We start from the raw sequence: 23,496 nt of genomic DNA, 5'->3' as shown, positions 1-23,496 counted from the left end.
TAAGCTCCAAGACCGCATATACCTCGGTACCCTTGGTAATACTGCCTGATAAGTTTGTCCTAAGACTACATCTCTTTCCATCAAATTACAAGAAAAGGATAAATAGAACCATTCAACAATTCCAGAGAGATATGAAAAAAGTTTGAATTGTTAGATATTACCATTTTATCGCAGATGTGCTGATTTATCAACCCGATGCTTCAAATTTACGGCAAGTTTTCCACTACATCTGTGGTCTTGAATCTTCGTTTCAGTGAATGTCTCCAACTCAAAGAAGCTGTCGCCAGCTTCAAGCTCCAGTAGTATCTTACATTCCCCTGGTTCCCTCCACCCCTGGTGCTCCGTTTCATTTATTGGCTTTCCTGGGGGAAGGTCTGTATCATTTCAACAGGTAGTTTCTCCCGATTAGGCATAATTATTCGAAGTGACGGCGTTTTTCGAGCCGGTACTCGGACGAAGGGAGACACTTGTTCTGTGGAAGCCGGTAAGCTAGCCCGGAAGACTTCATACCTGCGCCGCGGTACCCAACCTTCCGTCAACAACCCCTTCAAGTACCCGGACGGGACGGTGTCGTAAGTGTGACGACGGAAGGAAGAACGTTGCCCAAGACGAATATTTTACTACTGAAAGCGAGGTGAGCTCGAAACAGCTACAACTTGTCTTGAACTACCATCTCAAGAAAAGGGGGAGGGGGGCACCTAAGAAGCTCTAGCTATGCTAGATCTCTACCTTTGACTTATGAGTCATACGTTGAATAGTGCATGTGGTCACGTAGACAGGAAGACAAGTGGGTGCTGGAGCCTTGCTGCCATTAAGGGATGTTTGTGTTATGTGAAACACCTGCAGCAGAAGCATCAACAAATTATGTAAAGTAGTATAGCATAACCACTTTAAGGTTTTGTGTAACCATGTAAAGTATATAGCCATATGCATAATGTTATGTATGGCTAAAGGTGGTAATAGTAAAGGCTTTGTACTTGTAGTGATGGCCTATGCCTACAAGGAAATAAATTCTAACTTGTCAGCTAGCTGTTTGAAATTATTCCAAGTTCTAAGACAACTTCCATTTTCTATTCATGCAAAACCTGTTTCTGACCATTTGCAGACCACCAGGGTAGGGTGTGCTGCAAATCAGGGCAGTTTATAAAAGAATGTTTTAATAGTAGGTATGATTTGCTAACTTGCATAATAATCACCTGGAAACATATCAGAGGAGTAAATGTAACTTGTCAAACCTCAACTTTTATTGTTTTTTAAAGACCAACATAATGAACATTCTGAAAAAATACCTTGTATGATCAATGCATACTAAAGGTCTGTTCTGCCATAATCTTACTGTGAAACCTATGTTGTAATAGAATTATTATTCGTTGATACTACTTAGTCTAATATTTTCTGCGGACTCCCCCCCCCAGATCTTTCATGTAAATGAAGTCCTGCCACTTAGTCAATCGCGCAATTAATGTACTCGTACGTTTTGTCATTTTAAAAGCCATTTCAAATCATCCTCAATCATCACAGTACACACCCACTTGAATGAATTAAGACTGATCAGTATTCCATTCATATCAGCTAGAATAAGTGATGTAGAATCAGTCTGTATTTGTATCGGTCAGCCGACATAACTGCTTTAATGTGTGCCACATCTTCCTTATTCATTGTTACACAGGGGTAATTCTTTATTAGTAAAAATGGATTGTGCTCTCATTTTGATGCTACAGAATAATGTCCTCACTCAGGGGTGTCCTGGGACCAGTTCAGTCCAAGGACAAACAAGGACACCAAAGTGACAAAGCACTTCCCCATAAGTTACTTGACAGAAGATATTGAATGAAGTCTTGAATTATTAATGAAACAATTGTCTTGCTAAGTCACTAGACACTCTGATACTACTGCCGCACATATCACCAAAAATATGTTTTACATTTACACAGCAAGGAAATTGAGTAGATACATGATTAAGCACTCTTCAAACTATGGTGCTTTTTATAATATTTACACATCAAACAATTTTGCAACTTTGTGCAAGCATTACACATTGATTACACAGGGGCAAGATAATGGCCCTGTCAGCCATCTTAGTTATTGCCATGGCAACAGCAAGGCAATGGCTCCAAAGGTAAATTGGCCCATTGTAAGTTTTACAGTCATGTTTCTTATTCATCAATCCTCATATATCATCTTATCTTTTTGTCAAAGGAATAAATCGTCAAAGCCAGCAATCACAGAGCAAGTTTTCAGCCTAGCTAAAATTTTCCTACGGTCTTACCTCTTTCTTCTGATGTTATATGAATGGTTTCAGCATCCTAAATATACTAGTAGTTGGGACAAATAGATTTAAAGACAATGATCAGCACGACTTCCTGGTGTGCACAGCAGGAGTCCTCATTAATTCCTGCCCTCTCCAACCTGTTTTGCAAGTAAAAGCTGGACATGTGTATAATTTCTACAAAGGAAGATGGCCCTGACCCAAATCTTTAAGCCATGAGATGTCTTAGATCTACCACATTATACAATGTTCCAAACCTACCTGTAAAAATGTACATCTGCTAATATGTTATAATTTGCTTGTGAATTCTTAATTTCAGATATATAATGCAGGCATTGTATAGTACAGATGTATTTGGGATGCTATTGACTCTATCAAAAATTCACATTGCATATTTGCAAGTTAGCTTAGCATGTACTGATTGATGAAGTAGTAAGAAGATTTTCCAATGTCTACAAAAGGTGTTCTTTGATGTGTGTCATTATTGTGTCGCTAATAAATCATACAGAAAAATGTCTAAATTCATTGTTGACTGGATTAGCCTGGCTACATGCAAGATTTTAAGACATGTTACTTGTCAAGTAACATGTCTTCAAATCTTGCATGTAGCCAAAGTTGTACCCACCCATGCCAGGTGGATTTGTGTCAAACTGCTTTACAAGTATTGTGCAGTAGCCTCTTAAAATATTGCTTTGTATGACGTTTGATTGTTACAGAACGATGCAACAGTGGGTTTTCTAAGAGTATGATGATAAATGTAGATATGCTTCTTTTGTTGTTGTTGCCTGGATTGTCAGTGCAGACACCTGTTCACCATTATGCAAATTAACCCTTTCTATTCAGGAAATGAGAGTAAGATATTTCAGTGTACAAAACATGTTCTGGCTCTGAGAGGAAGTGTCAGGAACAGGATTTCCTGTTCAGTTTAGTCCAGGGAGAACAATGGAGAAGCGAAAATGTCAACTCTATGAATTTATTATAATCTGTGCAAAATTAGAATATTCCTGCTTGTATACAGGGCTGTCTGCAGGACCCATCCCTCCATCCTAGGATGGAAATTTGCTTGTTGAGACGGACCAACCTTTCACCCATCCGTCCAAAAAATTTGAACTTCATCAGTTCATGACATGAAATTGATGAAAATGTATTTTCGTAAGCTTAAACTAAAATGACAGATTGAACAATAGAAGTTGATAACATAGGCTCCCAAACAATGACTGAATGAGTAAGACGGAAACAAATTTAAAGCTGTATCATTACTCTGTGTATGTGTGTACTTAGCTAAAAGATCTGGGATAAATTCTGGCAAATGGAGAACCCTTCATATCTGTTGTAATTATGAAAAGTTGATCTGTGCACACCTGGAGCACCGAGCTAAGTGCACACACATACATCTAGGTACCTGTATCATATGTCATCATTTAACAGTGGACCATTCAGTCAAAACAGCAAATCTTCATAAGTCAGTGAGAGAGCAAAATGATTATTACTTAGAGTTAATCATGATGATTATGGCGCCAATTTTCCTAGGATGGAGGAAATTTTTTTTGTTGGAAAGACGCCTACATACTTAGCAATCAGAGCATGTAGTTGGAGCGAGGATGTTGGTAGCTGACTTAACAAAAATTTTGTTTTGTATCCCACAAAATATGTAATACTCTGAATATAACGTTTTGAGACTACACGTATGTATAGAAAGGGTTGATACATGTACCTTCACCAGTGCTACCAAAAACCCCTCTGAGTACTAGTACATGTGATAACAGAAGAGTAGAGAACTGTGTTTCCCTGTTAAAAGTCTCCCCATCTCTCTATAGAATGTTACAATTGTTAGCTGAGAGGTCAAGCACCTCTAGTTAATCCCCAGGAGAATGTGCTACATGCAGCTGGCTCTGTAAAGAGGTGACCTCTGCATAGCTCTGCAACAAAAGAGTGTTATTTTGTCCTGTCAGTTCTGAATAGAAAACATATAAAGGAAGCTTGCAAAGACTGTCGGTAGGGACTTTCCAAGACATTGTCAATGACATGTTTTGATGCAGTGTTAATGACATTTTCAGAGCAGGTGATTTCATAAAGTGTCTTTGTGATTTGGTAACTTGTTTGTTGCTACATACATCACATGTACATGTAACTTGTATGGTGCAAACAATCCACAGCAAATTCTTTCTAATGGTAAAATCTACTTGAGTGCTGTTACTTGCTGTATCATATCACTATTCATAAGTGTATATGGGGAAATATTTTTACAATTCATAAAAACATAATATCTAAGATATCTATATTTTGTCTTAGAGGGAAGTACAAAGGAAAAGGTATGCTCTTTTGAATATGATGTACAATCTTGTCTTTGTAATATAAGTCTAACAAGTTAATCATGGTGCATTCAAAAACATGCTATTATTAGTATTAAAATGGATGTTGAAATTTGGATAATGACTTCCACAATTCAGGATGACCAGTGTTGTGTACAACACATACTAAAGCAATATTGGAAATTCCACTAACAATTCCACGACATGGATGAGTGAAAATATTCAATAGCTACATGTAGTTTGTATAGATACAAAACTGAGCAATGAAAAGTTCTTCTTTGGCTACAATGAGACACAAATGTCCGCTCATGTGACTGTTAGACAGATATTGATTGGTTGGTTCCACTTGTGACCATGTAGAATACTTTTCTTGTTGAGTGGAGCTGGCTTCGTGTTGGGCTAGCTCGTGTTGCCATGGCAACAACAGGATAAAGCCATCCTGGACATGGTCCGAGCAAACAGGCTGAAAGAGAAACCCGTTACTGTTTAGTGTTCTAGTCGTGGTAAGGGTTTCAGATGGCACTGAAGCCGCAATTACCTTCAACAAAAGTGTGTATACTACATGTAGTAAGGCGTGAGGGTATACTGGTATAATACTAGTACTAGTAAGGCATGAATAGGGGTGCTCTATATGTGTAGGTGTTTTTACTTGATGAACAGTACCTATTTTGACAGTTGACACTATACTATATACCTTAGTAAGCTTATGAGTTGGGCTTTATTTGGCTTATAATGCTGTTTTCTGATTGTCAGTCAGTTCATGATATTGCTAAGCATGCTAGGGAGGAGGGTAGATGTTCTCCGAGAGTCTGAAGTTGTAAGATTAAATGTTTAGTAAACCTACCTTATTTTGTACCAGGGGCCCTGACTCAGGCACAACGGAGTACCCAACCCAATAGCTATGGCAGCCATGGATGTAGACATGCCCATGTCCCCGGAAGTCACACAGACGTCGGACAGCGACCCTTACAACACACTACGGAACTTCACCATCGAGAAGAAGATCGGGCGGGGACAGTTCAGCGTGGTATACCGGGCGCAGAACCTTGTCAACGGGAAGGATGTGGCTCTCAAGAAAGTACAGGTGAGACTATGAGACAATAGTACACAGGTGAAACTAGGGCTACGTACCTAAACATAACATCAGGGACAGGTGCAGGCTAGGTACCTGAGGGTTAGGTACAGACACAGTAACAGTGTGTTCTTCAATAATCACAGAAACATTTATGAACTGTTGCCAACTTGACAAAATGTTTAATTCAAACAACAAAGCTATGTGGTACCACATTATTCTCTTTTCTGGTGCTAAAGTTTTGGCTTTGTGGTAGGATTAAAGTGTCTTTAGTGAGACTATATAGGACAATACATGGATGAGACTTGAAACAATGAAAAGAATTCCACAAGCAAACTTAGGTCAAGACAAATGTAAAGATAGAAAGTGGGATAAACTTCAGGAAACTTTGAAGTTTTATTTCCATGGTGCATCTCATAATAAACAACAGAAACTGTTGGTTTGACTTAATGTTTAGGGTGGTGGTTGACTAACTTAGTCGTTGCCAAGCGGAAGAAAAGTTTGAATCTGATAATCTGAAAATAGCCAGTTCCTTTCAGTGTTTAAGTCCGGAGTAAAGCTGGATTTATCACATTTTGTCTGTCCTTTCACAGGTAGATCACTCTTGTAAGTCTTGTTTATCCCTAAGGGGTAAACCTATATATAGAAGCAGTGGTGCAAAAGGATGCATCAATTGTTGTTAAATACTCAAGATGCTTAATTAACATGTACTTTGGTGTCTGAAAATACATGTAATTATTCTATGTAATAGTTAATTGTTCTAGGTAACAGTTGATCATGAGTTACAGTAATTTGTGTCTATCCATTATGATTTTGTGATAGAAAGGAAGAATCATGGTAGCATCGTTGAAGACAATTCAGCTAAATGCTAACCTAAGTTGTGAAAATATTGAATTGTTAAGTCTAAGTCTATTTATTTCATACAAAAATGTTCTAGATAAAATGCAATGATGGCATCATACAAAAATACCTAGTGTTTCCCTGCCTGTGATTTTTCGTGTTTAAAAAAAAATGTGGCTCAGTTATTTACTATTGTAGCATCTTTATTTCTCACTTGTGCGTACTAAATGGTTTATGATTACTACTGCTACATGTATATTGGATGGCATATAACATGATATCATTTCTTTTTGGTTTGACAGATATTTGAGATGATGGATGCAAAGGCAAGACAAGACTGTATCAAGGAAATAGACCTGCTTAAGGTATGGCCTTCAAAGTCACTTTCAAAAGACTATAATTATACTTCTGCTGTATCTACATGTAGGTTGCATGTCATTGACCCCAAACAGGAATTACATCACACAGCAACAGTAGCTTCATTGTTATTCTTGGCACCTAAATTTTGTACCACTGAACATCAAATGGATAGCTCACAGCATCTTACTTTAGTGTTTCATGGACGTGATGTTAGATAAGTTGGTTGTAGATAAATGATCATAAAAACTGCAAACTTAACAATACTGTGAATACTTCAAGATGTACAGTCTGATAATAAAATATGCATTCTAGTGCAGGTAGACATGCAATTGTCAACTCAGAAGGTTACACAACAATTATGAGACAAGGTCACTGGAGGTTATTTGCCTTTTGTAACCTCCTGTTCTATAGATGCTACTTTCAGCTTTGGGACATTCTTTTTTAAACTGTTAAAAAGGGGACAGTCGGGTCATCGTCTTCTCCCACATGAAAACCCCTCTTACACTTATTTCCTTAAGTTAAGAAAAATTCCTCATGCACTCTCTTTAGATATGTATCATACATATAATTCATAAGTCTTGTTGCTTCATACTTGTACCTACAGCTGCCTTTTCAACTCGACTTCTTTCTCTTTTTATATCCCTCTCTCCTTTCTTTCTTCTCTGTCTTGTAGCTGTCTCTACTAGTAGCTGTTTCAGGTAACTTTACAGTTTCTCTTTCTTAGACTCCTGCTCTCCCTGTTACCTGCATGTGTTCCTTCCCTTGGTATTGTGTGTTTCTTTACATTTGGTTTACACCAAATTGACTAAAACTTAATAAAAGCATTTTGTGTTGAATAAATTCATATGGTATTAATTTTGATTTCTTTGCAAGTCATTTCCTTTAGTTTTGTGGATCTTAGGAATCCACTAGAAAACAATTTGAAATGATGGAAGGATATGCAAAAACCTTTTGTGACTATTTGAAATGACAACCTCTACACATATTTTCATGATATCTGCAACTCCCTGTAAACAGTGCTTTGTTGTTTGAATAGACCAATCATCTCTGTTCAAGTTTTTTATACAGTCACATTACTGGCACAATTTTTGGCAAGGCCTCAGGGACGGTGCCTTTTATCCTACTTTGATTCAATTTCAATTCAGTTCATCAAAATTAACCTGAAATACAAGCTGAATTGTGCTTACTTTAACACACCGTAGTACAGTACACGAGAACATCAACTTAAAAAGACAACACAACATGTGACATCCGCGACGAAAGTATGCATACTTAAAGCTATGAGCAAAAGTCACAAGAACGTCTTCATAAGGAAATTAGCTGTAGCAGTGTTACTGGATGGTCTGGTGGAGGAGCAAATTTTTTCAACTGTATGTAACTCATTCCTGCATTGTTTCCACAGCAACTGAACCACCCTAACGTGATCCAGTACTACGCCTCCTTCATCGAGGACAATGAGCTGAACATCGTCCTTGAGCTGGCTGATGCTGGGGACCTCTCACGGATGATCAAGGTAAAAGTGTTACATGTTATAAATGATATAATGCCAGGGCTCGAAATAGTGGGTGCATGTGCACCTGTGTGCACCCAAAATTGGAGCTGTGCACCTAATTTTTGACTGTGGGTGCACTGGTGCACCTAGATATTTTTGTAGGCTGTAGGGTAAAGATACTATTGTACACTAGTAGTATGCAGAATATTCTTGAAATGTAAGTATCAGAAAAAAGCAAAATAACCTTTTATAACAGTTGTACTTTCTTTGATGTATCACTTGTTTGAAATTTTGAAGTTAGCTATAGAATTACAGATTGAAGTTCTTAACTGGCTTAAGAGCGTTAAACTTTGTAAATATGTTTTGCTGACATTCAACTTTATTTTGTGGTGCACCCAAAATTATTTCTGTGCACCAAATTTTTTTGGTTGGGTGCACCAGTGCACCTATTTCCAAAAATGAATTTCGAGCCCTGAATGTGTGTGTGTTCCTCTGGTCATCCTAGGAGCTTTTGGTGTGATGGTATGGGAATTAAAAAAGGGTGAAACAATAACAGATCTAGCATGCTTTATTGAAAATATTTGTCTAAAAGAGGACTGAACACATTAGTTATGCTGTAAATTACTGGTATTATGATTGAGCTGTGTTACGAGGATGATATTGCAGAGCTCCGTTCTTTACGGAGAGCCAGTGTTGTGAACAAAGTTACCTGGGGTCTGGTGAAAAGCTGAAGAAGGCATGGAAGATACATGTATCTACATGTACCACTTGGACAGAATTGTGCGTTTCAGTGATTGTAATTACATTATATTGTCTCAATTTTGATGGAAAACTGCATTTTCTTTCTTTCTCGTTAACTGCAGCACTTCAAGAAACAGAAGCGCCTGATCCCTGAGAGGACGATCTGGAAGTACTTCGTGCAGCTATGCAGCGCCCTGGAACACATGCACTCACGCAGGGTCATGCACAGAGGTTAGGGCAAACTCAACAATGAACATGACTGCCACAAATATTACCTACTTCTTCTGTATAGTATCTGTAAGATTGTGTGAGCTTTACATGATAGAAGTGTCCCCGGCCCTTACTATTTAACATAGCAAATAAAATGATGCCTACATAAGTGCTCGGGCAAGGTGCTTGCCCCTTGCTCCTCTTCTTACAGCTTGCCAGGCAGCAAGGAACTATTAGCTAAACTGTACTTTCAACATCCTCCAGTTCCATGTCATCTTTTTTTCTAATTGTGAATTCGTACTGTGTTTGCTGTTTGTAGACATCAAGCCGGCAAACGTGTTCATCACAGCGACTGGAGTGGTGAAGCTGGGAGACTTGGGGCTGGGCAGGTTCTTCAGCTCTAAAACTACTGCTGCTCACTCACTAGGTGGGTACACAGGGGAAGCGTACACAGGGGAAGTCTGTATATCTGTATAGATATATTGGTATAACTGCCCTGGAGCGTAACACACCAGATTAGCAGGCATGTGGCGCAGCAGCAGCCGGTTATATTACACTGAACAGCCTGTCAAGCCTAACCTTTGCACATCTAGCTGCAGGTGTTGTTTAAAGCCTATCTCGTGAGAATGCCCCCGCTGAGTGTATCTGTGTATGATACAAGTCTCCGTCTGTCCATGAATAGAACTTAGCCATTCATATTCTGGCTGTGAAAGAAAGATAATTTGCTGGGCTCAACATCCTTTTTACATTGCCTGCAATGTTACAAGCTGTAAGAAATGTTATTTGCAATTAATGTTACATTGTGTCCTCCCCACAGTTGGTACTCCATATTACATGTCACCTGAGAGGATACACGAGAACGGATACAACTTCAAGTCTGATATCTGGTCTCTGGGCTGCTTACTGTATGAGGTGGGGATCTTACTTTCATTTCTTCTTAAGTCATTTCTTTGTTTTCTACATGTATTTGTCTTGTCTTGGTTCAAGAAAAAAAACTTTCTTTCAGAGATGTTAGCCCAAACTTCAAACTTTGAACTTCAAAACCAGATAGGTCCTGAACCACTGAAAGTCAGCCTTTATTACAGGTTTGTGTCAGCAAAACCTGTTTTGATTCACCCTTGGGTCCGTGAGCATTGCCATCTTGTTCTGATAGCTTTCAGTTGCGGACTTAGCTTTTAAAATCATTTGTGCGCCTTTTTACTCTTGCTTTAAAAGCAGATAAAACATGGCCTAAAGTAGAATGACAGGATTCACTGATGAAGGTTAGACATCCAGGTAATAATAAATGCCAAAAATAGTTATTCATGAAGCAACTGGATAAAATTTGAAACATCTGACTGTTTCAAAATTTTATCCAGTTGCTTGAGTAACTATTTTTGGCAAATGACAGGATTGCCTTCATGTTAACCTTTATACTGCTGCCTAACTTCCTATCCAGATATATGCAATGCTAAACGGGTATTTAGGTTAAAATGTAACTGTTTTTACAGATGGCGGCTCTACAGAGCCCGTTCTACGGAGACAAGATGAACCTGTACTCCCTGTGTAAGAAGATCGAGCAGTGTGACTACCCGCCCCTCCCTTCTGAGCACTACTCGGACGAGGTTAGTGCAGTGTTCTCGCCAGGCCTTTTCAGCATAGGGGCCCCCTATGCTGTGATTTGGACCCCCTATGCTGTGGTCTGGACCCCTATGCTGTGTTTTAACCAGCATAGGGGTGTTTCTTTCTGGGACAAACCTTGTGACCCTTCATAGATCTTATAAAAAGTTCATATTTGGCTTTAGAATGAGGCTGTGACAGAGGAAAAACTCTACTTCACAAAATTTATCCCTCAAAATACATGAAATAATGTCTCATTGGGTTATGAATTTACAAATTTTCCGGGAGAACATGCCAGACTCCCTACTCTGGTCACTCCGCGCGTGACTTGCACCGCGTTAAGTTGGCCTTCTGTATCTGACCCCTATGCTGTGAAAAAATTCTGGCGAGAACACTGTAGTGTAATACATTGGTATCTTTCTCCCTTCTTTGGTATGTTTTTCCATTATGTTAGCCATTATGTTAGGCGTTTTTTCAGCTCCACCTTTTCAATCCTTCTAGAGCTGTTAGGTAATCTATTAGCAACTAGCTTTTTCCCATACATCATGCTATTTCATTTTTTTTTTCTAATCTATAAGCTTTAACTTAAGTTGTGTACAGATATAGGAGGGAGTCTCTTTGCAGTGAAGTGTGTTGTCATTAGTGCATGATATGCTGTACGCTGTCTCGGAAATGCACCAACAGGTGTAAAGTAAATCTTGTGCTGTAGCTTTACAGGTGCTAACAGGTGTACATGTTGCAGTACCGGTACTAACAGGTGTAGTATGTTGTACAGGTGCTGACAGGTGTAGCTGCACAGGTGCTAACAGCTGTACAGGTGCTAACAGCTGTAGCTATACAGGTGCTAACAGGTGTAGCTTTACCAATACTAACAGGTGTAGCTGTCCCGGTACTAACAGGTGCTCTGTCTTCCAGCTGCGGCATCTGGTGAACATCTGCATCAACCCCGACCCGGACAAGCGGCCGGACATCAACTACGTGCACGAGGTGGCGCGGACCATGCACTCCGCAAATATCCAGGCCCAGCAGCAGCAACAGCAGCAGTGAGGGACAGGCACCAGGACCTGTGTGCTATTGTGTGTTCAAACTTCACACTTTTTGCTGATGATTCTAAAAATCATTGTACTTTTGCACTGGGCCGGTGAGATGGCTTGAAAGTTGAACTTGCATGATTCTCTCCACAGTGTTAGTACAGGACTAGAAGATTTTACTGTAAAAGGTGGATATATTCTGGACTTATCCAGTAGACACTGTTTGCACGGTTTTTCTAAAAATCTTAGAGTTATGGATTGGAAATTGTCGGTCCACATCAAAAGAAGGCTATGTAGACTTGTATAAAATCTTTACTGAAAAAGAGCTTTCTTTGCTGACAAATAAAACTGCTTTTTCTAAAGAAAAGGAAAGAAATTCCTTACATAGAATCAGAGTGCCTCAGAAAGGCTAGCAAAGTGCCTTCGCTATTTTACACTGAATGACAAGAAGATTGAGCTATGAAAAGTGGAAGAGGTCAATCTCAGTAACTCTTCTCTGCATTTTTTCAAGAACCCACCAACATTCTTTCAACAATTTCAGCCACAGTTTTTTGCCAGTTTTTAATGCATATTGAATACAAGTAGACCACTTCCAGTGTTGTATAGAGAAATAGTTGGAACAACAGTGTTGTACAAACAAGGTATGGTATATTCACTCAAGTACTTATAGACATCAGGACAAAACATATGAAATGTGAGGGGAAAATCTGTCTTTTCAAACGCATTTCTCTTCCTGATGGAGGAAAAAGATTGTAGAAAAAACTGAGGGACTTTGAATTTGGATACAGCGGAAAGATTTGGATTCTAAGGATGAGCCAAGAATCATATACGATTGTCAATTGTAGACAGGCTCCTCTCAGACTTCTTGATGTTTGTACGAATGACAAACTGCATTGTTGAATTCCGGCATACGAGGACATTTGAAGAGAAAAAAAAAACTTCTCACCAGACAGAAGTATATCGAATGTGTGCAGGGAAAAGCTTTTGCTGTCACAGCATATTGATATCTGGAAAACTTGATCTCAACATAGGAAAGCGATGTTTAAAAAGGAAAGAAAAAACTCAGGATGATGAAAAAAAGCCTTCTCCATTTGCAAGATCACAAACTTTGAATCATTTCTTGCTGTGTACACGTTGTATAAATGACCACAATATTTACTGTACACACAAAGTTGCAGCCATTAAGTAACACAAAAAGGCTCCACCTTCGAGGTGTTGGCCAAAATATAGTACCTCTGCACTTCTCTGATTGGTCCAACTGTAAGATTGCTGCTAGAACATTTGAATAGCGATGGGGTCCAGATAGAATGGATTTGAATCTGTAGTGTTATTATAGCTTATACTGGCCTCCTATACTGTACATATTATGAGCACTAAAGGAATATTTTGAAAAAGAAGTCCTCGATTTTAAGACTGTAAATTTTCTGGTGATCAGAGACTACAGAAATGAGTGAAATATTATTGTATGTATATCTTGAACTGTGACTTAATAATTTAAGATTTCCTACCTGAAATGTAACAAGATGACTTTTTAGATAGAAATTGTCTGTGCGTGTGCAATTATACACTAGTGGATACAGCATGTATCCGTAATTGTTTTAGTTTATCTTGGGTGTATTTTTTTTCTTTTGTCAAGGGTAAGATATGTACTGATAGCTTCCAGAGTGAGCTGTTGTGTTCTTCGGTAGAATTTTGTTTTTGTGGAACTCCATTCTGCTTGTGTAACTTTTATCATGGTAAATATTGACTTCTATCAGTATGTTCCAAGTAGAATGTAAATGTTTTTGGTTCCTTCAGTCTTCTTGCAAAAATTTTCATAAACTGGGGGACAAATTCAAAATCAGTATTTCTTGTATTACTGCAGCCTAATGTCGTACAGTATCTCATTACAATGTACGTAGCATCGGTATATAGTATGTAACAATACTGGTATGTGGTAGTGTTGGAGTTTACAAATGTAATTCCAAGGGAAAGGATAAACCAAAATTGTGTGTATGTCACTGTCTACATGTATGTCACTAAGCAGAGGTGGGGTACATGTATATGTACATGTATGGGGTAAAAATACCAGTTGTGTAGCTAGAAGGGCATCTCACAAAGACTGAGCTGAACTACATTGTTTGTACATGACATTGTGTAACTCATAGCATATTGCATACAAAAAGAGGTCATACCAAGGTATGAATGAAAAACTCTGTTGTCATATTATGTCACTTGCCAGGTGGTACTTTCAATGTATGTTGCCACCTAGTTTTTGTTGTGGAGGCTCAGTATGTAACAAATTCACTTAAGTACATTCATATGGCATTTGAGTGTTTTATGTAACGCACTTTTGTTACGTAGACAATTGCAAGACGTAAATGTTGCTAGAAATCATTTTGTATCCCACAGACTGGATGGGTAGGTTTTTATTTTCTGTGTGCTGCCTTGTTTTGTCGACCATATTGTCTTTTAGGAACCTTTAGTCACAAGTTTGTTTTTGGATGTGAAACGTGTTGATGTATTTGGTAATGATGTGTGTACAGCTTTGCAATATGTGTGAAGTACCCACAGGTGTGGGTACAATAAAGCTTGGAAATTGACTTCTGTTCAACGTGTTCTTGTAGTTTACCTTACATTGTATATGTCCGATGACCGATGCAATGGCCTAGGGGTAGAGTGTAGTGTATTTGGAAGGACGGGGTTCAAACCATGGTCATGACAAAATGTAATATTCCTTGAATATTCCAGTATCTCATACATTTTTTCCCCAGCTCACAGAATGCTCCAAAGTGATTCTATAGGAAAGCTGTGAAAGTTGTAGCTTCCAACAATCTCACTACAGTCATGTATCTGGTGCAGAGTTTACGTCTATGTCCGACAAAAAGGAGTGAAAAAATGTTTATCTTCGTACAATTGTTACTGTAACCAATGGGAAAAGACTCCACCGCTACAGACAAATTTGCCCCGTCTAGTCTAACAGGATATTTTAATGTGATTTCCTTCTTATACATCATATTTCCCAAATACTAAACACATGGAAACAACAGTTTTGTGTTATGCAGTTTAACACTTCTTCTTACAGATTATGAGTTTACGACGTGTCCATTGCTTCTCCAGTAACAGTTGTTTCAATATCGATGGGTAGACTGCGTACACTCTTAGTCAGCACTGCTGTGGTGCCACGCTTGTACTTGTAGTTCCCTTGCCTGGAAAATGTATTCAAAACATTAGTTAGTTTCATTCTATCGAAAGTGCAAAAATACATTTTTGTTATCTTCAAAATCATACCTTCATGCAATGACTCTAAAAATAACCGTTACATACATGTTCGGTGTGATCCTTAACTTTGATGTGTAAAATCACAAAAGTACAAAGTAAAAGTACAAAAATGTGCTTTTCTTTGCTTCATCCCAGAGCACAAGGACAATTACTAAACATGCTGCTATACTAGAGCCCCTGCCATGGACCAAGGAGCCAAAAATCTCCTCAGCACCAAACAGATTAAAAGATAAATCTGTAAGTTAAACAAAACCACAAAAAGAAACTGACCTGACTCCCTTCTCGTTGGCGATCTCATGAGGGCGGATGTAGTCCACCTTGCCCTTGGTGATGACACAGAGGTCAACGTTTGACCCTGACCCCAGGTCGTTGAAGATGCCAGCGGCGATGGCGTCACGGACAAGTTTCTTAGCTTCCTCCAGCTACGGTACGATGGAGACAACATTTTCATAAAACATGGAAGTAATATATATGTTTATTAGATAGCTTCAAGTATTCAGCTTGAGTTCAATCACTACAGCATTTAGAATATGTAGTACATATTATGTACAGTAGGACAAGTTACTGCTAGATGCCTGCATCATTAGCTGTTACTTCAAAAACCTTGCCTTGGTAGATACAACATTGGCTGCCAAGACTAACAGCACATGCATAATGTGCATATTCTACATGTAGGAAAAGTTCATAGGACAAGGATTGCAATCAAAAACTTAGTCCAGGATCTAAGCAACAGTTACATGCACCATCATATCAGTAAAAACAAATATCTCACCTCCATGTCTGGCTTGAACCTGTCTTCAAACGTAGCCATGGCAGCCAGGGATCCAGAACCTGGGAGAACAATTAGCATTAGTGGGGCTTCTGGGAGTGCGAAAGTACAATTTTGAAAACTTTTTCAATTGTCCTACAGATTTGTTGACAGCACATGTCCATGCAATAAACAGTATGAAGCTTTGGTTGCAATAACGTGTCAATGTTTACTGACGGCAATTTTTCATTATTACATTTGACACAAACATATACAAGTGTATACTAGAGCAGCTTGTCAGTGGACCCATGTGGGTGGACAGTGTACAGATGTGCCAATAGTACCTGTATAAACCTAAATCAACTCACCCATGCTGACATAGGGCAGCTTGTCAGTAGACCCATGTGGGTGCACAGTGTACAGATGAGGTCCAGTGTAGTCCACTCCTCCCAGCACCAGAGCAGCACTGATATAACCCTGGTACCTGCATAACACAGAATATAACAGTTAGTCACATGTGTTATACCTATAACATACATGTAAAAGTAGCCCCTGGTACTTAGTAAACACAACACACAATACAACAGTCACAGTCAGTAACATGTTACATACATGTATAATTTGTATCCAAGAGTCGAAGTTCACAGTATATTTTCAGAAGGGAGAGAACATTGTGAGAAAATTTTCCAAACATATCAATTTATTCATAGCAATCTGGATTTATATGGTCCAAGCAGTTACCAAATTAAATTACAAAAAAAGGAAGTTTTAGTGACATAAAAGGGAAGTTTTTTGGCTCCCTGAGAACAACAGGCCAAGTTACTTCCACCCCCCTGTACGCACCAGTACACACATGTACACAGAGCCCTTTGTGTCTCACCTGAGGTCAACATTCATGAGTCATACAATGAACACTCCCACTATGCTTGTTCCTCTTTCAGTTTCTAGCATTACATTAAGGTATACACTAACTTGTAAGCTCTACACAGTTCAATTTATCATTCAAATAACCAAAAACAACCGGTGACTGTTACAGTAGTACAGTCCTAGAAGCATCAAGAGTTCAACTTCTGCCACAGAGAGAGAAAACTGCCAGCCATAAAGACTTGTATATCATCCAGGTAAGAACATTTTCAGTTTAACAGGCTATTCAAAGCTATAGAAAGCAGAACTGAGTAACAATCTGGGACTCTACTGAAGGCAATTTTTTTATAAACAAATGTACCTTTAAATGAGTTAACCTGGATATACATTGTATATGTACAAATGTATCCTGTCCCTGAAGGTATGATAATCTTTATGTGTGTTTCTTACATGTATCAGTAATGATATTGTCTGCTATCCTTCCTTTGTTTGTATACCACAATGTCATGTACTTTGAATCCCCTCAATGCTTTGGTTGACTGGTTTCACAACAATGGATATCAAGGAAAGGGAAACAAAAAAGCAATACCACATGTAGTCAACATATATAAATACACAACCAAATTCAACTTATGCTCATAAGAGCTCAAAGAAAACCACAGAAACAGGAATAAAGTTCATAGAAACCAAATCTAAGAGGAAAGTTGGAAGTGCCCTGTACAATACTACATGTAGTACTTGTACATGTATGTGCCACATTCCATCATCGTAATGTGTACCTTCTGTGCTCTTTCAGATTCATCTCAATCATAAGGAAGGAAAATAGACAACACAACCTCATATAACAAGTAACAATGGAAAACCCACACAAGTCAACATTAACTTGTGTCTACAGTTTACTGTGTCTGTGCTTGTTTCTACTGTCGGTCAAGGGTGACCACGTAGCAAACCCTTATCGGTGTCAAGAGTGGACCACCCTGCACATTACATGTACCAAACTACAACTCAGCAAAGTGCCAGACAGTATTCCCCCATCTACTGTTCATCTAGACCTACATGACAACAGCATCACAGAGCTACAGCAAGAAGACTTTAAGACATTGGTCAACCTTCAGTACTTGGATCTGAGGTGGAACAAGATTGAACACATCGAAAACGCAACGTTCGCTCCACTAGCCAACTTAAAAACACTAAACGTGTCTGGAAACAAAATCCATGTTTCTCTGCTGCCTCAATTAGTGGATTTTCTACCTTCTCTGGAACACCTTGAGATATCCGTCAACTGGAAATGGGATGATCCAGTCATGCTGGGGAATATGACAAGTTTTAAAGGCTTGGGAAACCTGACTTCATTGAACCTGGGAGGGAATGACATTGTTGACGTACAAGAGAACTCCTTTCATGGACTGGACAAGCTACAGAGTCTCAATCTTAGGGACAATCTCATTTCAAACATCAACGAAGCAACCTTCTCCCCGCTCAAAGAATTAGTACACTTGGATCTCTCTAACAATTATCTTACCAACGGCATCCTACAAGTTGATAAACTTTGGTCACCAGTGGTGAAGCTGACATCTCTTGACTTGTCTGAAAACTTGCTGTCTTTCGCCCGCTTTCCATTAGTGTTTCAAAACTTCTCCCTCCTCCAAACTCTGGACTTGTCCAGGAATGAGCTAACAAACCTGACTACAAATGATTTTGCGCCACTGTTATTCACTCCACTGCAAACCCTTCAGTTAGAGCGAAACTCTATCAGTCACATCGACCAAGGGCTGCTGGCGTCTTTTGCAAACCTCAAGTCTTTAAAACTGCAGTCCAATCCCATCCTGTTTTCCCAGCTGAAAGATAAACTGGTCGGACTGCAGATTGAAGAGCTGACACTGGGAGGAAGCCCTGATTTAGACATCATCAGTAGTGATACGTTTCCTTCACTTCCTTCTCTAAAACACCTGACAGTGAGTCTTCTTTATGACTGGAACCCTTCAATTAAATCAAGCAGACTTATGGGAGGAGGTTTCCTCAACCTGCCAAGTCTGACACAACTCAACTTGGAAGATTATTCCGTCAGCTCAGTTGAACCATACACCTTTACTGGCTTGGAATTCTTAGAAAGGCTAGAGTTGGGAGAAAATAGCCTAGCAGACTTCCCCGGGCATGTGTTTGATGGTTTGTCATCACTCACACATCTAGGACTGGGCTACAACAGCCTCATAGCAGTCAAGTCACACTACTTTCACGGTCTAAAGAATCTGGTTTGGCTGAACCTACAGAACAATGACATCTTCCTCATTGAAGATACAGCCTTCAAAGATCTTGAAAGCCTTCAGTTTCTTATCTTGACGTCGAACCATCTCATCACAGTGGCAGGCTTACAGGGTCTTCCTAACTTACGACACCTGGACTTGGAAAGAAACAACTTCACGTCTATCAAAACAGGCGCCTTCAGCAGACTGGAGAGCCTAACACACCTGACTCTCGCTCATAACTGGATCAGAAAAATAGAGAAGGAAGCTTTCTCTGAACTCGCAATGCTAAAGCGGCTAAATCTGGCGGATAACAGACTTACTAATCTGACGTCCTGGGCATTTGATGGGCTGTCAGCATTGGAGGAAATAAAGCTACAACATAATGTGATTGTGGTGGTCGAATCGTATGCTTTCTACGGCTTAAAACAGATGACAAAACTGAACCTGAAAGGGTACAGCATCACAACAATCCCTGACAATGCCTTCATGGGTCTACACAACTTAACCGAACTGGACCTAAGCCTTAACCAAATCAAGACATTTGGGAAGAAAGCTTTCAACGGTTTAGATAACCTAAGAGTTTTACAGCTGCAGAAAAATGAGATAACCTTCTTGGATGAAACTGTCTTCAAAGAAGTCTTAGATCGTGTATGGAAAATGGATATACAGGACAATCCTTTATTCTGTGACTGTGATCTGCTATGGCTTGTTTTCAAAGCAAACAGCCAACCAAAGAAGGTTGTAGGGTGGAACACAAGCTCCTTCAAATGTGCTGCACCCCCTAAGGACCAAGGGAAGTCTTTACAAATCCTCCCTTCCCAGTGTGAATACGTCTTTATGCCAAACTTATGGCTGGCCAGCTTACTTTCTTCCTTAGGGATCTTCGTCTTTGTGATGACCACCTTCTGTGTTAACTACTACACCTGGAAGTTACGTGACCTGTGGTTTAGGATAAGGCACAGGGACAGGGTGGTGCAAGTCTGTGACAACGATCATAGGTTCGTCTTCGACGCCTTCATCGCTCATCACAACGAAGACAGGCGATGGGTTGAGCGGGACCTTTGCCGGAATCTAGAATGTTCCGAGAACTGCCCAAACTACCGACTGTGTCTTCACCAGCGAGACTTCCAAGCTGGCGTTCCAATCATCACGAACATCCGTACAGCCGTGGACAGCAGCAGGAAGATTGTCTGTGTCATCACCAGGAGCTTCCTGCGCAGCCGTTGGTGTCAGTTTGAGTTCCAGCTGGCCCAACACACCATGGTGGAGGAGGGAGGGGGGATACGTCTCATCCTGGTGTTCCTGGAGGACATCCCGCGCCACCTGGTACGACAGTACCGCCACCTGCAGGCCGTTGTGGACAGGGACACGTACCTGGAGTGGCCGGGGGACCCGAGGGAACGCCCCCTGTTCTGGAGGAGGCTGAGAGCTGCGTTAGGACAGCCATTAGATCAGCAGCCTGACGATAAGGACTCTGAGCCTGACCAGCATGGCTTCATGGCATTGGTGGAGGTGTGACAGGAAATGTAAAATTGCTATTCTCTCTGAACTAAGAGTAGATAAGGACCGTCGAGACAGAAAATAATTCTTAAGGCTCCTTTATGAAGAATCAAATCATGTACGAATATGTGTAAATGGTTGGTGAATCAGGACATAACTTGTGATCTGCCAAAATGTACTACGGCATTATCATAAACATTTTATAGGGGGAAGATTCAAATGTTAAACTTTTTCTGTTTCTCTAACTGTTTAAGTGTATTGCTGCCTTTCAGTGAATTTGAAAGATCTGGCCTGTTTTTTTACACAATGATGAATAAGAAGTAAAGAAACAAAGCTTGAAGTACAAGGTGTGTTTTAGTTTTACCTGAACGGCTGAATTGGACCTGTTTAGCATATTACTGGCCTTCAGCAATATTGAAAGATCTTGCCTGTTTTTGTCCACAATGATGAATAAGACAGACACAAACAAAGCTGAAGCTATTTTACCTGAAGAGGAACTGTTTGAGCATCCTGTTGGCTGTGCAGACGCGCCCCTCGCGGCCAGTGGACAGACGGTGCAGCTCCAGGTTAGAGGAGATCATCTGTGTCGTCATCTCGGTGTCAGCAGCTGTACCGGCTCCGCAGCAGCTGGAAACATTCAGAAGGTGTTAACATTCACATTCGTGGATACAGAAAAAAGACAGGGCTCAAAATACTTAATGTCTGTTTTCCGTAATATATGATTTATAGTACGCAGCCTGTATTCTTGGGGCTCGCAAAAATACAAGTTGCTCTACATACGTGTACCAGCAACACAGCAGCTAAAGATATTATATACAGGTGTTTAATTTCACAGGTGTTTAATTTCAAAGGCCGGGCACAAAATGCAGACACTTTGTTTCAACTTTTTGCAATATATGATTCATAATATAGAGCTGGTTATTTTGAGCTTGCCAAATTACAAGTTGTTTAATATTTCTTTCTGCAATCTCCATGTTTATGCAGTGTAACAACTACACCTACACGCACAATAGGTACCTACATCATACATGTACCCTTATTTTTTAATCATAAAAATGTATCTTTAAAAGTTTAATTCTAAATGCAAATATGTCCTGTGTGGGGTGTATACTTACTATATGTTAGGCGCGATGTAGTGGATTTTGGAACAGTTCTTGTCTGCTACGATGGTGTCTTCTGTGGCCCTAGTGTCTGCACCCAGAATTACACCGTCCTGCAATTAGCACCAGCATTAAATACACACATAATGGCACACACCAGTATCATCACTTAAGGCTTCGAACTCAAAACTAAGATCCGATGTAATTCACTGATGACAAAATCTTATACCTAACAGGCTTTCTTTATTATAAATGATTAGTCAAATGTTAATCTCAAGTCAAGTTAGCAGTACTTTGCTTGAAAGGAAAACAAGACAGATGCATCATGTCATGTGACAAAAAGTTGTGTGTACCTTGAAGATGATGCCAGCAATTGTTGTTCCAGTCTTTCTGGCTGTGGGCATCTTGATACCCTTAGTCTCCATGTAGGCATTTCTACATGGGAAACAGGTCAGATGAATATCAATATCAATAAATCAGCAAGATGATGGTCACCATATGTGCACATATGCAAGTATATCTAAATACTGTATATACAGTTTAACACACAACATAAAATGGCATTCTAGCTAAAATTGAATCTCAACTAGAAATGACACAGATGACACATAGCAGTTTAAACACTGATACATGTGCACTCACAGTCACAGATATATAATTTCTCTAAGAATTTGACAACAGCTCCCAGTCTGATTTCTCTGGGCAGAGGAAAAGCATTTCTGGCAAGTGAAATTATTTTCAAGGATCTTGCCCGCACTTAATTTACAAAGTTGTGACTTGGGACTAGAGCTGTGTACCGGTAGTGTACCGATACAGTACCGGGTACAATCAATTAGGTACAGGTCCAAAATACCTGACCCTGCTGTATGGGTACTGGACCTGACTCAGGGGATGGCCACTTTGACAGATAAAATTACTATGAAATTACTGTGGCAGTGCTCTAAAGCCACTCTAAAGCACAGCAAACACATTTGCATGGCTGGAGTCACATTTTCGTCTGTGTTCTCATAAAAATAATACCTAGCACAATCAAATATTATGTTTTTACCAGTTCAAACATGCTTTTGTCCTTATTGAAAATCTAGCATTTTCCGAACAAGTAGTTTAGGTACAGGTTCGGGTCCGGACCTGTACCTTAACCCGTGTACCTGTACCTGTATCTGTACCTAAAATTTGTTTAGGTACACAGCTCTACTTGGGACCATATGTCTCATGCGAGGGTGATAGACTACAGTAAAAATACTGACTCACAAAAAATACATTTCCAAACAGTCTGAAAATACACTTATAATTTATATTATTTATTTGCTGTTGAAATTTTAACAACAGCTTGTACTTGTCCTAAACCTTTCCACTGTGATAACGAAAACATCAATATCCCCGAAGATCTTATATGGAGGACATTATCATGCAGGTAACAAAATCAAAAGTGGACACAAAAAAATCATACATGTATGGGGGAGGGGGGCACATGACAAAAGTGCTTGCTCATGTGCCGTGAAAGAGCACGGTTTCGGATGCCATCTACACCATTTCTCTTCAAGATAGAGACTAGCCGATTTTACTATCGTTGTTGTTAGATTCTCCAGTATCATTTGCTGATGGCAAAACGTGTCCTTACCTCTTGCAGTTCTCAAAACTGAAGCCGCCAAGAGAGGGTTCGGCGTAGGCAGAGTTTACCGTCGCCATGTTGGAGCGTTTTGTGGGAAGATGGAACAGTTCATTCATAGAATAGGGGCAGAAATCGTGTACACCACAAAGGTTTGATATTTTTCTGCGTAATACAAGTCTTTTGAGTATATTACGCTGTGAAATATATCTCATAATAGATTATTATTCATAAAAATTTAT

The 23,496-nt window shown here is 39.6% G+C and overlaps 3 protein-coding genes across 3 annotated transcripts; 2 read left to right on the top strand and 1 right to left on the bottom strand.

Annotated features, from left to right (window-relative positions):
• Positions 1–225: 225 nt before the first annotated feature.
• On the top strand, positions 226–13,524 carry LOC136441464 (serine/threonine-protein kinase Nek7-like). The gene is made up of 9 exons (XM_066437753.1): positions 226–634; positions 5,441–5,665; positions 6,796–6,858; positions 8,256–8,366; positions 9,209–9,317; positions 9,616–9,723; positions 10,114–10,208; positions 10,787–10,900; positions 11,811–13,524. Exons 2-9 carry the CDS (start codon positions 5,483–5,485, stop codon positions 11,940–11,942), a joined length of 915 nt encoding a protein of 304 aa, XP_066293850.1. The 5' UTR covers positions 226–634; positions 5,441–5,482; the 3' UTR covers positions 11,943–13,524.
• Positions 13,525–14,616: 1,092 nt separating this feature from the next.
• LOC136441465 (proteasome subunit beta type-7-like) lies at positions 14,617–23,399 on the bottom strand. Its single transcript, XM_066437754.1, has 8 exons — positions 23,267–23,399; positions 21,999–22,080; positions 21,661–21,758; positions 21,032–21,172; positions 16,304–16,419; positions 15,960–16,018; positions 15,458–15,609; positions 14,617–15,114 (listed from the first exon to the last, which is right to left on the bottom strand). The coding sequence occupies exons 1-8, from the start codon at positions 23,371–23,373 to the stop codon at positions 15,000–15,002; spliced, it is 870 nt and encodes a 289-aa protein (XP_066293851.1). The 5' UTR covers positions 23,374–23,399; the 3' UTR covers positions 14,617–14,999.
• On the top strand, positions 16,735–20,885 carry LOC136441462 (toll-like receptor 13). The gene is made up of 2 exons (XM_066437749.1): positions 16,735–17,056; positions 17,596–20,885. Exon 2 carries the CDS (start codon positions 17,654–17,656, stop codon positions 20,561–20,563), a length of 2,910 nt encoding a protein of 969 aa, XP_066293846.1. The 5' UTR covers positions 16,735–17,056; positions 17,596–17,653; the 3' UTR covers positions 20,564–20,885.
• Positions 23,400–23,496: the final 97 nt, after the last annotated feature.

This window comes from Branchiostoma lanceolatum, chromosome 9 (genome assembly GCF_035083965.1).
Source record: "Branchiostoma lanceolatum isolate klBraLanc5 chromosome 9, klBraLanc5.hap2, whole genome shotgun sequence".
Classification (NCBI taxonomy): Eukaryota; Metazoa; Chordata; class Leptocardii; order Amphioxiformes; family Branchiostomatidae; genus Branchiostoma; species Branchiostoma lanceolatum.
Note: the sequence above shows the minus strand (reverse complement) of the source record. Positions and strands in the feature narration are given on the sequence as shown.